This window comes from Crocuta crocuta, unplaced genomic scaffold (genome assembly GCF_008692635.1).
Source record: "Crocuta crocuta isolate KB4526 unplaced genomic scaffold, BGI_CrCroc_1.0 scaffold4, whole genome shotgun sequence".
NCBI lineage: Eukaryota > Metazoa > Chordata > Mammalia > Carnivora > Hyaenidae > Crocuta > Crocuta crocuta.
The window spans coordinates 5,353,316-5,371,611 of NW_027529996.1; the positions used below are offsets into that span (position 1 = coordinate 5,353,316).

At 37.0% G+C, this 18,296-nt stretch overlaps 1 protein-coding gene across 2 annotated transcripts in view; it reads left to right on the forward strand.

The window, feature by feature from the left end:
- The first annotated feature begins 8,651 nt into the window (after positions 1-8,651).
- The window catches only part of RANBP3L (RAN binding protein 3 like), a 45,085-nt gene continuing 35,440 nt past the window's right edge, over positions 8,652-18,296 (forward strand). For both annotated transcript variants that reach the window (XM_077763432.1, XM_077763433.1), the window contains exon 1: positions 8,652-9,207. In XM_077763432.1, the coding sequence (XP_077619558.1) occupies positions 9,117-9,207 (91 nt within the window). In that variant the 5' untranslated portion in view covers positions 8,652-9,116. The remainder of the gene's footprint in view (positions 9,208-18,296) is intronic.

Sequence of the window (18,296 nt, forward strand, 5' to 3'; positions counted from 1 at the left end):
GAAAAGCCCTGGTGTGTCTTTGTTGGCTACAGATTCCTGTACCAGTGATGGTTCACTGCAGTATTAAGAAGAGGACAGGAGATACAGAAAGGTCAGAGCCGAACATGTATGGTATTGATATTGGCAAAGAGTGTTTTCCAAAGACAAGTATCCCACTGCTCCCAGCATTGTTAGAGTGGAAGGTGAGACAGCTGCAGGGATGGCATCAAGCCAGGCAGTGTTGATGGAATGACTTCTCTCTCTCCCGGAAATTATGATACTAAATATTTTTTAGTGTTCATTTATTTTTGATAGAAAGTGTGCATGTGCACAGTTGGGGGAGTGGCAGAGAGAGAGGGAGACAGAGGACCCAAAGAGGGCTCTACATTGACAGCAGAGAGCCCAATGTGGGGGCTCCAACCCATAAACCGCAAGATCATGACCTGAGCTGAAGTTGAAGCTGAACCAACTGAGCCACTCAGGCAGTTTTTATCAGGACTTTTTCTGTTTGTTATAAAAGCCATTTGACATAATACAAATTATATTTTCAGAAATCTTTAATGCAGGGAGAGTGGGGTCTACGTGATGATTTAGACCAATCCAGGATGACAGGGATGAGGCCCACCTCTCCTGAAGCTCATGGCTGTGCAATATCAATCAGAGTTCTGTCAACACCACGGAGGGAGGAAATGGCTGCTGGGCAGGCATTCAAAGATGTCTGCTACAGAGTGAATAAGAAAATTAAGGGACAAGGTGATTGACTTTGCAGTTAAGTACAGATACTTAATTAGTACTTCTGTACTAATGAAGAAGGAACATTGCATATTTTCTCTCTTTTTTAGTACCATCCACATCATTATAGGTCATGCATAATGGTCTATAGATAATTTTTGTTAGTTTTTGTTTTGTCATTTCTTTATCATTTTCAGTGCAGTGCTTTATAAAAGTGCTTTGAAATATCTATTCATCATCTGCAAGGTGTAGGAGATTTACATTGACCTTGATTCATTCAATATCTGAATACATACAGAAGGCAAGGGATTTGTTTTCTGGTGAAAGGAGTCTTTTCTAAAATCAAAGATGGTAAAGAAAAATGTTTCTTCTGGAACAACAAAATAGAAGCCACCAGAGATCCTGGATGACCTCAGGGAAAGCCACCTACCTAGTCTGGACCTCTTGATCATCATTGGACGATTATAAAAGAAAGAAATTTCTATCTCATTTGAGGCACTGTATTTTAGAGTCTATTTATTATTATTTTAAACATTTTTTAATGTTTTTTTTTCTTTGAGAGACAGAGAAACAGAGCACAAGTGAGGGAGGGAAAGAGCAAGAGGAAGACACTGAATCCGAAGCAGGCTCCAGGCTCTGAGCTGTCAGCACAGAGTACGATGTGGGGCTCTAACTCACAAACAGTCAGATCATGGCCTGATCCAAAGTCAGACACTTAACTGACTGAGCCACTCTAGGTACCCCTAGAGTCTATTTATTACAAGTCTATCCTAACTAACACACTTGTTACCTTTTTTGAAGAGGAACCAAATCTTCCAATTTTGTCACAAGAACCTGAAATACAGAAATTTTTATAAAATCTACAGGTCTCTTCTTTTTTTTTTTAAAGGTTGATTGTTAATTCAATGTTATTTGAAGCTCTGTTTAGGGAAAAACCACATGTCTATACATTACCACTGCCTCTTTGGGATGGCTTTTGCCTCCAGCACTTCTTGGCTTTATGACTGGCTGCTTGTGTGTTCTATCTCTACCACAGATGCAACAATATTTGCAGGAGGCAGAAAGGGGATCCTTGGCCAACATTTGAAATGTTGAGAGAATGAAAGGTAGATTGTGGACTCTCTATGTCCTTTACTTGGGACTTTATTTAAAAAATTAATTTATCAGGTGGCAGTACTACAGAGCATCTAGCTCCTCAAATCAAGGATGTAATAGATCATGGCAAATGGAAGGATGTCCTACAGAGGACTGCCAAGGGGATTAGATGGGTTAACATGTGTAAGGACTTAAAACAGTGCTGGCAAACAGTAAACACACACTTAAGGCTGGATGTTAGTGTGCTACAACTTGCCCAAGGTCACCGCTAGTCAGTTGAGGAGTACATGGATCTCCTAGATGGACTTTCCACTTTTCAACTTGTTCACAATTTTTGTCATTTTGCTCTGTATTCCTGAAATTTCCGTTACTTTATCTTCTATATGACGAATTCTATCTTTAATCATGTTCATGATTTAGTTCACTTTTTAAATGAGATACGGGGTTTTGAGGCAATCATATTTTTAATTACCAAGGATTTTCTAGTGCCCTGGCAGCTCAGTTCTTGATGGCAACCTGTTCATATATCAAGGACATAATATCCTTTCTGTTCTAAGGACACTAATTTAAATTATGTTTTTAAGTTCCCTCTCATTTCCTGTATTATTTCTATTTTTTTCCCAGAGTCATCTATTGTGTTTGCTCATCTGGTCCTTTTCCTTTCTTTTATTGGTTTTCCTCAAATATCTAATGATCTTACATTGGCCATTCACATTTATGAGTGAAAGTTTAGGTCGGTTTATATGGAGAGTTAGCATGATTTTCCTCTGCAGGTGTGGGTCTTTTTTCCCCAGCAGGCTTCTCCTAGGGGCTGACTGCATGCTTTGTACATGTACACTGGTTGTATTGACAGACTTTTGGGTTTATGGATTTAAAGCAGACAGGCAGCCTGAAGACATCCTCCAAACACCACAAAGGAGGACTTTGGCTATGGAAGGCTTCAGCACATTTCTTTCCAGTCTCTTTCCAGGTAGAAGGGGGAAAAGGGGTGGTCTTAGGTCACGTTCAGCTCTACTTCTCTTTCTGGTCCCTGTTTAGAAGACTTTTCCAAGCAGATAACCTACATTCTTGAATTATCAGAATTTTTTCAAGTTTTAGCCTTATTTCAAAAACGGGAAATGACTTTGTTTTCTCCAGGCACCTCTCCCCTACAACCACTGGTTAAAATATGGTAGAATTTGTGGCAAGTCTTATTTCATCTCTATCCTCCATATCTCCCTCACTCAAATTATTTTGAAGCAGATTCCAGACATCATTATGGAGTATAATATGTTATACTCCATTTAATTAACATAAAAGAAAATGAATGAATGAAAAAATAGAGAAAGAAAAGGAAAAAGAAGAATGGAAAGAAGGAATCAACAAACTAANCTTTGAAGCAGATATGTATAATATGTTAATACTCCATTTAATTAACATAAAAGAAAATGAATGAATGAAAAAATAGAGAAAGAAAAGGAAAAAGAAGAATGGAAAGAAGGAATCAACAAACTAATGAAGGAAGGAGATATGAAGGAGATAGGGAGGGAGAAGCATAGTTTGGTGATTATTTTATTCTCGTGAAAGTAAATTCATATCAAGTAACAAAAGTCTGGTCCGGCGCAAGTTAATTTGCTTTATTTTGGAAATGATCCCAGTTAATGACTGTTTACCTTCAAAGAGTTCAGTTCTGCTGCGAACCCATTGACCCCATGCCCATGTACTTCAAACACTTTTAGGTGGAATTCAGATTGTGCGGGATCATTTGATCAGATCCTACCCAGGACACTATGGAATGAGAACCACCATACCCCAGTTTCCTTGCCACTTAAAACAAACAAAATAAAACTCTGCATTTTCCTTCCCTTTGGTTTTATTTTGTCCTGTTTTCACTTTGTCTATAAAGACAGGAAAAAAACATACAGCTACAGAGATTAAATACCAGCACAGGTAACTTTCCTACAACTTCAGACACAGATAAGCATTTCCTGAGCTCACTATTACAAGACCCCATTCTGAAGACATGGGTTTATTTTGTGCGGAGGCCAAGGCTATTTTACTAACTGACCTTGGACTCTACTGACCTCCAGAGGGAGCCCTGTTGCAGCCAGATCTGAGGCTCATCTGTCAAAGGGCCAAAATTAATTTTGTTTCAAATGCCAAGGCAATGTTTATAGAGTGATGCAATATTTCTGATAACCAAGACCCAAATGTTGATGTTCAGTGGATTAAAGATCAATGGTAGCGATTTCAGAATGTGAGCACCTTGAATAGGTAAGCAGTTTGGTGCAATGCCAGTATAGCCTCCTGAATTCATAGAGAGGAAGAAGCATTCAAGCAGAGCAACCTCTAATACCACTATTTGCGTCTCTTATGTTTTAACAAATAGCAATTATGGGAATCCAGCCAACTGTGCTACCTGAGAAATTCCTTGAGCTAAAAACATACAGCGACTTAGAGTAACACAACTCTAGATAGCCACAAAAGCCTACCTTGATGGTGCTTTATGATAAGCATGTTGCATAAGCCGTTGTGAGATCCTGAAACTCTACACTCTTGTCCACAATGTCTTTGTGGAAGGAAAAGTGATTTTTTAAAAAAAATCTACCATGGAATGACAAAGAGGAGCAGAGGATCTGTTATTTAAAATCAATAGAAAATCTGAAGTCTTAACATTAGTTCATCAGTCTTGAACTAAAATGACCATGTAATAATCCCTGCAGTGCTTTGGGGGTCATAGTGAGGCTCTGGCCAGGGCTTTGTGGTTTTTCAAGTTTGCCTGTTAGGGGTCTTTTATCCTATTCTTTGAGGATAAGAGTAATAAATGCAATACTACTGCTTTTTATTTATATTACACTTGTCATTCAAAGCACTCTGAACACTTTCAAGGAGTAGATATACTTGTACACTAAATATCATAAACACTTTTGAAACAAGGCAGGTTATTAATTAAATAAATAGTAAATAATTCACTTGCATACTTGTGTACAATGCATATGTTTCTGCTTTTTAAACATGGCTCAACTGAAAAAGCAAAAATCTCCTATAAACTAAGGACCATTTATATTATTTAACCAAGCACTATGCTCTCTGAGATATAAATTCTAATTATAAAATATCAGTTTTTCCAGTGTCCATCCCAAACGCAGTGGTGAGAAGATCAATTATTTACCTGTAATATGCCATTCCACTCTACCCTTCTAGGAGTACAAAGACACAGGTCAAGCAAAGAGAATATGGGAGAGAAAGAAGAATCCAGATCAAGAAAAACAGTGGCATCTTTTTTTTTTTTAATGTTTTACTTATTTCTAGGAGAGAGAGAGAGACAGCGTGAGCAGGGGAGGGTCAGAGAGAGAGGGAGTCACGGACTCTGAAACAGGCTCCAGGCTCCGAGCTGGCAGTCAGCACAGAGCCCGACGTGGGGCTCGAACCCACGAACCGCGAGATCATTACCTAAGCGAAAGTCGGACGCTTAACCGACTAAGCTACCCAGGCGCCCCAAACAGTGGCATCTTTTTGACATCACAGAGAGTTGGTAAGGGAAGAAGCTTGAATTTCATAGAAATTCTAATTCATGTTTAATCAAATTGCAAGTAAAAAAATGCCAAATATTATTCACCTGTTTTGTTTTTTTTTTGACCCAAACAGACTTTACTTTCTACAGTCTGGCTCCTTGCTTTTATTTACAAGCAAGAAGCAAAGTATAATATGCCCATTATGAGCTACTAACTTGGTAGTGTTTCTGAAAAATAAGGGTCTGGCTTACTATAACTTATTCTAACTATGGCTGATAGAGCTGATATTATTTTATATATTTCTATTACACATTACTTTTAGCTATACTGGATTATTTCCAGTGGAAATTGGTGAGTCAAAACAGAGACTCCTCTCAGAGCAGAAATGTGACTCAATATGCTGTGAAAGAGCCCAGGAGTCTCCGTAACTCAAGTAATCAATCACAGGGTCACTGCCCAGGGCTGACTCAATGATGCACAACCATGAGACATAAAGGAACCAGGCAGCAAGTCTCCCCCTGGATTGTCCCTATTCCCTAATGTTGTGGCACTGGAAATTAGATTTAAGGAGTTCTTATTTGGTTTCATCAGCCCTCAGGAAAGGTATAATGAATGAAATAATGGAGCAAAACTGACTATTTAAGCAGATTATGCATGTTTACCTGTATAAGAGGAATTTACAAACATTCCATCCAAAAAAAAAAACAAAGAGAAATAGAGAATAGAGTGGTGGTTACCAGGGATTGGGGGTGGGAGAAATGGGGAGTATATTGATCAAAAAGTAAAAATTTACATTTATGAGATTAACAAGTTTGGGGATCTAATGTACATGATTGTGATTATAGCTAATACTACTGTATCATATATTTTACTGTTACTAAGAGAGTGGATCTTAAACATTCCCACCACAAAAAACAAATGGTAATTATGTGACAGGTTGGAGGTGGTAACCAATGTTATAGTGATAACCATCTTTCAAGATATAAATGTATCATATCATCATGTTGTATAACTTAAACTTACACAATGTTATATGTCCATTATATATCAATGAAGTAGAGGGGAGAAAGTAAATTAAATAAGAATATATATATATATAATATTTATATAAAATGTAAACCATGTTTAAATATAAATATGTATGCATATATATATATATTTCAGACACCATCCATATCTTCAACACTGCATCTGGGACTCAGGAATCTCTATGACATTCCCAGAGTAATTACAGTGCTCAGCTAGGTTGGAAAACCAAGGGCCTAGATTTTCAAATACATTCCCAAATCCTGCTCATTTTTGTTTTAAATCTATTTCCTTTGGGGCGCCTGGGTGGCTCAGTTGGTTAAGCGTCTGACTTTGGCTCAGGTTATGATCTCACAGTTCGTGGGTTCCAGCCCCGCGTCGGGCTCTGTGCTGACTGCCAGCTCAGAGCCTGGAGCCTGTTTCAGATTCTGTGTCTCCTTCTCTCTCTAACCCTCACCTGCTCATGCTCTCTCTCTCTCTCTCTCTCTCTCTCTCAGAAATAAATAAAACATTTTTCAAAAAATCTATTTCCTTCTCCTCAGGCTATAGACAAAGACAAAACAAGATACTTTTTCAGGTCTTTATATTCAGAGAATAAGTATTGGATAGTTTCTTGCCTTATTTACCAAACATTTGTTTCACTTGACAAATGAAGACAGAAACTCAGAGATGTGAAGTACCTGGTTCAAGTTTACACAGTACACTAATGGAGCATCAGGACTAGAAAGCTGGCTGTTTTAGCCTCCGTGGTCAGNGTTCCTTTTCCCCCTTTTCCCAAGCTTTACATCCATATGTAATAAAAATGGAGGCATGTAGGGGCTTTCTTGAAAAATCAGACATAAATCAGGATAAATGTAAGATATTAATCCCCAAGCAACATTTTCTCTCAGAGAGAATCCTACAGAATGAAAAAGACTTATTAGACGTATAAAACCAAAGACAATATGTGGACCTTTGGGTCCAATTTGAACAAAATGTAAAAATGTTTTGAAATTATTGATAATGATTGAACCCACTGATGGACACATAGGGCTTATTATGCTATTCTTTCTACCTATTCAAATATATATATATATTTTTTTTTAAACTTCTGACTATAAAACCTTTTTTAAGAATCCATTTCTCTCAAGGGCTGGCTTAGAGTTTTGGGAGTTATTTGACTTACTTATATAATAATGTGCTTATTAGTGAGGTCCGCAACTTGACAGAATATTGATAGCTTTATGTCACTCGGGAAGAAAATACTTCAACCTTCCACAATGACTGTTGTGAAGCAGGAGATAAATGCCAACCATTAAAACAGAAACTATAGTTCTCTAATAATTTGAATCTCTTTCAAAGTAGCTAAATACTTCTATAACCTGTTGTACTGTGAGAGGCCTAAAACTGCAATTCATAGACTATTAAATAATAAAAGTGATTTAATAAATCATAGTAATTATAAAAGAGCCATCACACATAAGAGTTTTTATAACTCAGAGTATGTTTGGAGAGTTAATTGCCTCAAAGTAGAAGGAGGACACCCATCCAGATGGATTTCAAGTTTAGCACCAATTTCCAAATGTGCCCAGGAAACTGTAGCACCCAGATTCGGAGGCTAAGCACTCTGCCTTTCTCCTTCATCCTAGCCCACCACTTCTATTCCAAATCTACAGAGAACTATGAATCTTGAAGGGCAGAATCTACTAGCATTCATTAAAACTTCAGAGGTAACAGTCTTCTAAGTTAAATGAAAGGTGTTGGAGTTTATTTTTTAAACAGTTATTAAATATGCTATAATTTCAATAAAATATTCAACACAAGAAAACACCAGAAATCTCTTTGGTTTATGACCTAGAAGTAGAAATAGAGAGTCTGAGGGGGATCAGAGGTAGGTCTCTAGAAAGACAATACTTTATATGTTTATTTGTCCTCTAGAACTCCAAATAGTTACGTTGGCAGGCAGGCTGCTCTATAACTGCCCCCTTCTGAAGACTCAGAGGTGTTTACAGAAACTGAAAGTCCCAGCAGTATATTTCCATGAGCTCATTACCAGTTCCGGTTATACCCTTCAGATGTTGCATGTGCAAATGAACATCCATGCAGCATAAACCCCTGCTTTGAGCTTTTGTTTTAATCACAAAGTAGCACAAATCAGAAACGTGATTACTGTAACATCTGGGCATCTTTTTAGAATCCCTGCTTTGGCCACTATTATTCAAAGCAACTCCAATGCCATTTCTTGCCTGCCTCTTTATGCTAATCAGCCTAGCTCATTCAGCCCCTCCTCCTTCAGCTTCCCTTAAGAACTGTTCACTTTCAGCTGTCACGGAGGGTAACTCAGACCAGGCTTGGAAATCACTTGCTTTAACTCAGCAGCACTTTTAAATTTTGTATATATTATTCTAGCAGTCCTCTCTAAATACTAGAGGCATTAGATTTCATGTCAGCAGTTGGGTCAAAAAATTGCCAAAACTGTAATTGGTCAGAAATAGTTACTCTGTAGAATTTTACACTGTAAAGGGGAAAACTTCAAAGTGCTTTGAAATGAAAGAAGAATTAAGCTGTGTTTTTATCCAAATGAATTGGCATCTTCATATGTAGGGGAAGTTATATGGGTAAATATTTATTTCGAGAATCATGACTAGGAAGCACTTGGAAGTTTATTAGAGAAGTAAATGTTTTACACTCAAGGACAGGATCTGCATGTACCTCTGCGGCTCTGGTTGTCTGGTGAAGACCATTTTAGGTGACTGACCAAGGGAAGGAAATGTCCTAGTGATACTGGAACCATAGAGTATTGCCAGAACCATGTCTACTACACAGAGAAAAGATAGCAGCTGCCTGTTTAACAGTTTTTACACCTGTAAACTGAAGCTTCCAGAAGACGAGCGACAGCAAGGTGAGTCAGCCAGGCTAATGGGCTACGTGTTCTGTGACCTGGCCATTTGCATTCCAGGAGGAATGGTAGGCTGGGGAAGTACCTAGAGAATCTCTGGTTGGGAAATGCTTTACAATCTTTGATTTTTTTTTTTTTTTAACTCTGAGAATAGACATAGTAGTGATGCACAAGGGTGAGTTAACTTGGATTCACTATTGGTTTTTAAAGGACTATGGGAGACTATCAAGAATGCATATCCTTGGACTTGTCCTTCTGAAGCTAATGTGCTTAGACTTCTAGCCACTATCATTTTTCTAGAATATGCTAGATTTATGTAATTCAAAACACTCATCCAGGCAAGGCTGAATGAGCTACAAGGGAATTTGCTGAGATTAGCTTTAAGTTAGACTGGAACTATCTTCCCTGTCCTGCCACTAATGGCACGCTTTTGGGTTTAAAGTTTAAGCCTGATTTTTGCCTGGATCTCTGACTCATTCATTTGTGGGAAAAATAAATATATTCGTGACTCTTTCCCTGTTATGATGTAGGAACAGCTGGAGACAGACAGGGGAAAGTGTCACATTTCACATGACGGGCACTCATTCAGACTAAACTATCTACCTGGCAGCATTTCCACCATCAGTCTTTAAAATTTCAAATCCACTACCCAGCCAGCTGCATCAATTAGTGGCAGATGGCTGACATGAATAGACAAGATGATCCCACCAATCCATTCTGACACAGACAGCAAAGGACACTTGAAAAAAAGGCAGGGCGCTGTCATGAATGACATCATCACTCCCCAGTGGTAAAGGATTGGCCCCGGGCATTTCTAACTTGCCCTTAATAACTGCTGATGGATCTGTCTATGTAGGGATCTAGGCTACAAGCTCTTTATTTACTTTTCCATAGACACAGATTTAGATTTTAGTGGCATGGACAGTGTTAGCTAATGGACTAAAACCTCCCATTTCCAAGGTGGCATCTGCGTGCTAACATTTGCATGAAGGTGTCAGGCCACTTCCCTGCATTAATTCCTGGACTTCATGCTGTACAAGGCTTACCATAGTGGGGGAAGAAAATACTTTATGATAAATGGAAACAGCAAAAACTTTTAAGACCATTCAGTATCATCAAGGCTTAAGTAAGTCATTTTAAACTAACTGCCTTAGCCTGTAAAGTCCTGGAATGTGCCAAAGTTTAATCATAGCTCTGTAAAATTCTTGCTCTTCTGTTAGTAAACACTAATTAATCATAGCTTTTTGTTGGCTGTTCATTTTGTTTGAAATGTTTAAAGCTACCTCCCCCCTCCAATAGCTAATGTAATATTTATTATATAAAATTTGTCAGGGGGAACATAGAGGAGACGAATAAAAATCACCATCCAGAGATAGTTGCTATTAATATTTTAGTGTATAGTCTTCCAGCCTTTTCTTCTATGCATGTGTACAGCTTATCCTTTTGCTTGATTTTTAAACAAAGAGAGTTATTTTATATATAATATTTTATGAACTGCTTTTTAATTTAATAATTGATTATGAACAAATTTCCGTGTCNTTCTACAACCTTATTTATTTATTTTATTATTTTAAATTTGTTTTTAAGAGAGAGAGAGAAGATGCATAAGCAGAGAAGGGGCAGAGAGAGAGGGAGAGAGAGAATCCTAAGAAGGCTCCACACTCAGCGTGGAGACCAACACTGGGCTTGATTCCATGACCCTGAAATCATGACCTGAGCCCAAATCAAGAGTCCAGTGCTCAACCGAGTCACCCAAGAACCCCTCTGCAACCCTTTCTTTTTTTTTTTTTTAACAGTTGTATACTATTCCTTAAAAGGGTGTAGCAAAATTCCTTTAGGCAATTCTCCATGGTTAGATATGTATTTTAATTCTAGTTTTTCAGTATTATAAACAACACTGTGTTTAGCCTAAGAAAATGGAGAAGTCATTGCAGAGGTAAGATTATTTTCTTGGGATACATTCTTAGTGGCGGAATTGCTAGGTCAAAGGATACATATTTTTTTTTAAGATTTTTGTTGTTGTGTTTTGGGGTTTTGTTTTGTTTTGTTTTTTGTTTTTTTGCCAGTTGACCCTGCAATCAGCAGTACAAGGGGTATATTCTCAGTAATACTGGGTATTATTTTTTATTTTCCCTCAATTTTATAAGTGGAAAATACTATCCTGCTGTTGTTTTAATTTAAGGCAGGCTGTCTTAATGTTCTCTTCCTTTATTGGCCATACCCAGAGGAGACTGGAAAAATCATTATGATGACATACTTCCCAAAATAGTAAGAAGACTAGAAGTCTAGTCTTTTTTTTCTCAGACTGAAGCTTTTGCCTAGAATATTTTGAATGCAACCATATTCTTCCACAACGGAGTCTCAAAATATCAGTCCACAGAAACCACAATCCATAAAGTTGTAAAGCACGTGAATGCAATTGAGACCAGCCATTGGCTGCAACAAGCTGTCATCTAGAGATCTGAATTGACAGGTGATACTGGGCAGTGTTTGCTATGCTGCCAAATAGCATCCCAGTTACTGTTCTGGAGTTTAAAAGTATCCATTGAGTATAGCAGCCTTGATTTTTTCCTCCAAGCTATATTTGCACCTTGCTATTATGCAAAGTTCATCAGAGGTCCAAGAAAGCAAAGCCATTGGTTTCCAAGAGTGAGGTCTGGCTGTGGATTTGTTCATGGAGGCAACTGAGTTTATAGCTTTGGCCTATCCCCAGCCACACCAAAATTCCTTCTTTTTAATTTAACATACAGACCATGATTAACTGGCATTTAACTCTTCAGACGGCATAACCAGATTCAACACATACATGCCTTCTAGCCCTCCATGCTATATGCTGAAGTGCTTTATGTTATAAAATTGTGCTTTTTGGGTGATCACTTAGATAAAAGTCACTTATTTTTAGCAACTAATTGAACAAGGACTACACAAAGCACCGTGTCAGACACGGTACTTCAGTTGAACCAAGCTAACTAAACTAAGATTTCCAGTCCACATGGTGTTTACATTCTGCAACAACAGATGCTAAACAGTCCAGAAAAGGAATCCAATGGGTCCCTCTCCCTACTTGTTACTGTCTTTATAGATTCTTCTAGGATAGTTCAGATCCATTTATAACATTGATCTAAGACCACATTTGTAAACATTAACTTATATGTCTACAAAGCCTCAACAAAGTTCAGTTCACATTACATGTACTAGGTAGACGTAACCGCATTTATGTTTTATAAACTATATTTATGTTTATATGCTTTAAAACTTACAAGGTAAATTTTTAGAATGCTTTAAAACTTACAAAATTTTCAATACATTATCTTATTTAATTCTTACAATAGTCAGGTGAGGTAGTATATTAGTCAAGGTTCTCCAGAGAAACAAAATCTATAGGGTGTGTGTGTGTGTGTGTGTGTGGAGAGAGAGAGAGAGATCAAAATTTATTTCGAGAGATTGCCTCACACGATTATGGAAGATGACAAGTCCAAAATCCACTCCACCGGGTCGGAGTCCCAGGAAAATTGCTGACCAACATTGCAGTTAAAATTTGAAAATGGTCTGCTGGCAGAATTCCCTCTTGCTCAGGGCAGGTCAGTCTTTTTTATATCCAGGTCTTTAGCTGATTGATGAGACCCACCAATATTCTGGAGGGCAACCTGCTTTACTCACAGTCTACCAGTTTAAATGTAAATCTCATCCACGGGCACCTGGGTGGCTCAGTCAGTTAAGTGTCCAACTTCAGCTCAGGTCATGATCTCACAACTCATGAGTTTGAGTCCCGCATCAGGCTCTACGCTGACAACTCAGAGCCTGTATTCTCTGTCTCCCTCTCTGTCTTTGCCCCTCCCTTGCTCATGCTCATATATAGCTACCTCATAAAATCCATGATTCCTAGCATTACAATGTTTAATTTGCTTTCATCCATATCAGAGAAACTTCTCTGCAGATATTTAAGATGCACTGGTGTTCCTTCTGACTTTGATTGCTCTGACACCAATTGGGTATACTACAATTGAATTAAGTTCTGTCATTATCCACAGTTAGTGAAGACTTCAAAAATTAAGGGCTCAGTCTCAAGAAATCAATCCATTTCAAATGCTAGCTACAAATTTCAGGTGTCTCCAAGCCACTTCCATTTCTGCCTGGATGACTACAAATTCAAGGCTTCTCACAACTCTCCCAGGTTTGAAAATTTGCTAGAATGACTCACAGAACTCAAGAAAGCCCTATATTTATGATTACCATTGTATTATAAAGGATACAGATGAACAGCCAGCTGAACAGATCCATAAGGCAAAATGTGGGAGGGTTCTGAGCACATGGAGTCAGGGTATCCCTCTTGTCAGGACATCAGTAAGATCATCAACCAGGAAGCTCCAGTAAGCGCAGTGTCCAGAGTTTTCACAAGGGGTCTCATTACATACGCATGATTGGTTAAATCATTGACTATGATTGACCTCAGCCTTCAATGTCTCTTCCCTCTCTAGAAGTTGGAAACAGAAAGTAGGACTAGAAGTCCCAACCCTATACAAGCTTGTTCTTTTTGGTGTGGCCAGCCCATCCCTTGAGTTTCCTCATTAGCATAACAAAAACAAGTGACCATCAGTTGGGAAATTCAGAGGGTTTTCGAAGCTCTGTGTAAGGAATGGAGAACAAAAACCACATCTATTCTTTATTACATCACATTTTGGCTGTCATTTTCAGGATGAATTCTTTTCTTAATGTCAAGACAGTTTCCTGAAAGTCAAGAAACACAGATTAATGCCCTCAACCACTTATTTATTAAATACAGTTTTATGAGCACTGGGTGTTATATGGAAACCAACTTGACAATAAACTATTTGTAAAAAATAAAAAATAAATTTAAAAAAATCTAATAAATACAGTTTTTACCAAGAGCTGGGAGATATATTAGGCACCAGAAATGCAAGTTTATCTGCCCAAGTTTATTTTCTATTGTGTGTTTTTTTGAGGAATTCAGTAATAAGAACTCAGCTAATGATACTTTTTCAACTTTTTGGGTGAAAGAAAAAGTGATTTGACTCCTTAATGTTCTAACCCTGCTGCATTCATCCTTCTTCTTTGTATTTTAGCCACACTCTTCTTGAGGGTTTCAGAAGGCATTTAATCTAGCTTTGAACTTAGTAAATATAAATATAAAGGCTAAGTGGGACCTGTTTACTGTGAGACCAAATTTGCCCTAAGTCTAAACCATAAAACACAAATTATATTTAGTTGCTGCAAATGCACTATTTCCCTTAAATATGCTCTGTGAACATTCATGACTGTACTTAAGTTAGAACACCCAAAAAATTTAAGTGCCGAGGAATGAAGATATAACCATGAGAAAGGAAACCCAATAGTGGCAAACAATGAAATAATGCCTTTTATATGAAAAGATAATATGAGATACACACATTAAGCTTCTCAGAATAGATTTGTATTAGCTTTCCTTCTTTGTGATTCTAAAACAGTGATACAGCATAGACGACATGACATCTTTTGGGTCATACACGGCTAAATAAAAGAGGATCAAAAGAAGGAACCCTGCAGATATTTGTTTTTCTTCCACCAAGAAGGAGCCTCAAAGTGGCTCAAATGAGTTTTGTTCTATCTACAAAACCATTACTCACATTTAAAGGCACAAATTGGTGGAAACAAATATAGACCATTTAAAAATAATTAGAAAGGAGAGAACTCATATTCTATTAGACTTGATCATATTCAAGCTCCCACCCAGTGCAGGAATTCTTTCCATTATAAGCTTCCTTAATAGATGGCACATATATGAGGACCTGAAAAATATATGTAATGGCATAAACTTCATTTTCCCACCTCACACTCATTAGGAGAGCTACTATCAAAAACAAAAAACAAAAAACAAAAAACAAAAAACAAAACCCAGAAAATAACAAATGTTGGCAAGAATGTGGAGAAATTAAAACTCTTATACACTGCTGGTGGGAATGTAAAATAGTGCATCTGCTGGAAAATAGTATGGCAATTCCTCAAAAACTAAAAATAGAATTACCATGTGATCCAGCAATTCTACTTCCAGGTATATCCCCAAAAGAAGTGACAGCAGGGACTCAAACAGGTACTTGCACACCAATGCTCATAGCAGCATTATTCACAATAGCCAAAAGGTGAAAGTGCCACATCTTTCCATTGACAAATGAATAAACAAAATGTGGTATATGTATACAACAAAATATTATTCAGCCTGAAAAAGAAAGTAAATTCTGATACAATGCTACAACATGGATGAACCTTGAGGACATAAAGCTAAATGAAACAAGCAAGCCACAAAGAGTGAATACTATATGATTCCACTAATATGAGATTGCTAGAGTAGTCATTTTCAGAGACAGAGACCAGAATGGGGGTTGCCAGGGGATGGGAGGGGAAATAGGGAGTTATTATTTAGTGGTATAGAATTTCAGTTTTGCTGGATGAATAGGTTCTAGAGATTGCACTATTAAACTATATACTTAAAAATGAAAAGATGGTAAATTTTATGGTATGTGTATTTTACCAAAAAATTTTAAAGCCATAACTGGCCAAAGCCATCCATAACTATGTTTCCGAATTTGGACTGTAAAAAAACAAAAACAAAACAAACCTTCATTTTTCCTATTTTTAAAACCAAAACTAGAAGAAAATATCCTGCTCATCTCGGATTCCCAAAAGATATTTCTATGAAAACATTGATAAATTTAATAAGCTCCTAATTGTCATAAAAAAGAAATATAACATTATCAATATCAGGAATGACATAGAGTGTCATTTTAGATCCTACAGCTATTAGAATGATAATAAAGGAATATTATGAATAACACTGTGCTAGAAAAACACCAAACAAAAAAAATTTTAACAGCCACTCATGTAAGAACTCCAAAAGGATTTAGAATAGAAAGGAACTTCCTCAACCTGATAAAGAACATTTTCAAAAAACTGACAGCTAATATAATGCTTTCACTGTCCACGAAAGACTTAATGCTTTCCTACTAAGATTGGGAAGCAAGCAAGGATGTCCACTATAGTCACTTCTATTCAACATTATGGAATGGGACTGAAGGTCCTAGCCAATGTACTAGGTTGATAAAAAGAAAGAAAAAGTTTTGTATTTTGGAAGTAAAGAGGTACAACTATATTTACAAATGAATGATAGTCAGTATAGGAAAAGTTTAGTAATCAACTAAAAGAAAAGAAGATACTAGAACTAATAAGTGAGTTACCAAGGTCACAGATAACAGCGCACAAAGTGAATATACTAAAAACAATTCTATTTCTATATATTAGCAAAGTAGAATTGGGAATTGAAATTTTTAAGTATTCTTTTAGTAGTGCCTTTTAAAAAAAAGTAACAGATTAATTTAACAAAATATGTGCAAGTCCTGTACCGTTAAAACAAACATTATAGAAAAAAGCTAAGTACGATTGAACTAAATACATAAATTGGAAAGTTCAATTTATTAAGATATCATCCCTCCCCAAATTGATCTAGAGTTAAGGCCATCTCAATAAAAATTCAAGTAGACTCTTTTTTCATTGACAAGCTAATCTTTAATTTATAAAGAAATATAAATAACCTGGGGTACCTTGGTGGCTCAGTCAGTTAAGCATCCGACTTCCGCTCAGGTCATGATCTCACGGTTTGTGGGTTCCAGCCCTGCGTCGGGCTCTGTGCTGACAGCTCAGAGCCTGGAGCCTGTTTCAGATTCTGTGTCTCTCTCTCTCTCTGACCCTCCCCTGCTCATGCTCTCTCTCTCTCAGAAATAAATAAAACATTAAATATATATATAATGTATATATATATATAGGACCTAAAATAGCTAAATCAATCTTGAAAAAGAAGAATAAAGTTGACAACTTATGCTTTGGATTTCAAGTTATAATAATCAAGATGGTATAATATTGGTATAAGCATAGAAGATTTATTATTGAAACAGAAGAGGGAGTCCAGAAATTGACTCATTTATTTTTGGCCAATTAATTTTTGACAAAGATATCAAGATAATTCAAAAAAGGAAAAGATATTATTTTTTGTAATAGCCCTGGAACAAATAGTCCTTATTACCCCCCTCACACAAAAATTAATTTGAGATGAAATATGAAAACATAAAAGCTTAATCTGTAAAACTTCTGGAAGAAAACATGGGAAAATATTTTCATAAATTGGAACAGGTAATTTTTACAGACACAAAAAGTACCACCCATAAAAATAGATAGACTAGACTATCAACATTAAAAGTATTTGTCGTTTAAAAGATTGCATCAATACAAGAAAAAAGAAACTGGGAGAGGGGTGCGGGGGTGGCTCAGTCAGTTGAGCCTCTGACTTCAGCTCAGGTCATGATCTCACAGCTCGTGAGTTCAAGCCCCTCGTCAGGCTCTGTGCTGACAGCTCAGAGCTTGGAGCCTACTTTGGATTCTGTGTCTGCTCTCTCCCTGCCCCTGCCCCTCCCCCTGCTTATGCTCTGTCTCTGTCTCTGTCTCTCTCTCTCTCTCTCTGTGTCTCTCTCTCTCTGTATCTCTCTCTCTGTCTTAAAATAATAAACATTTAAAATTTAAAAAAAAAGAGAAACTGGAAGAAAACATTTGTGATACATAGATCTGAAAAAAAAAAAAGCTTGAAATCAGAATACATAAAGAACTCAATATAAACAATTTAATTAAAAATAGGCAAATAATCTCTCAGATGCTTTAGAAAAAGGATACATAACTGTCTAAGAATCACATCAAGCAATGTTCAACATAATTAGTCATTAGGGAACTGTAAATTAAAATCTCTGTGAGCTATTGCTTCCCATTCACGAGAATGGCTAAAATTAAAAATACCAATGATACTGTGTGGCAGAGAATGTAACTCAACCAGAACTCCCATTTATTGCTGTGAAGTGGTGTAACTGCTTTGGAAAATAGTCTAACAATTTCTTTTATAGCTAAATCTATGCCTATCCTAAGATACCCAATCACATTCTCAGGTATTTTACCAAGAGGGATGAAATTGATATGTCCACAAAAAGCTTGCAGAAGAATGTTCATGGCATATTTTATACCTACAAGCTCCAACATGTGAACAACCCAAATGTACATAA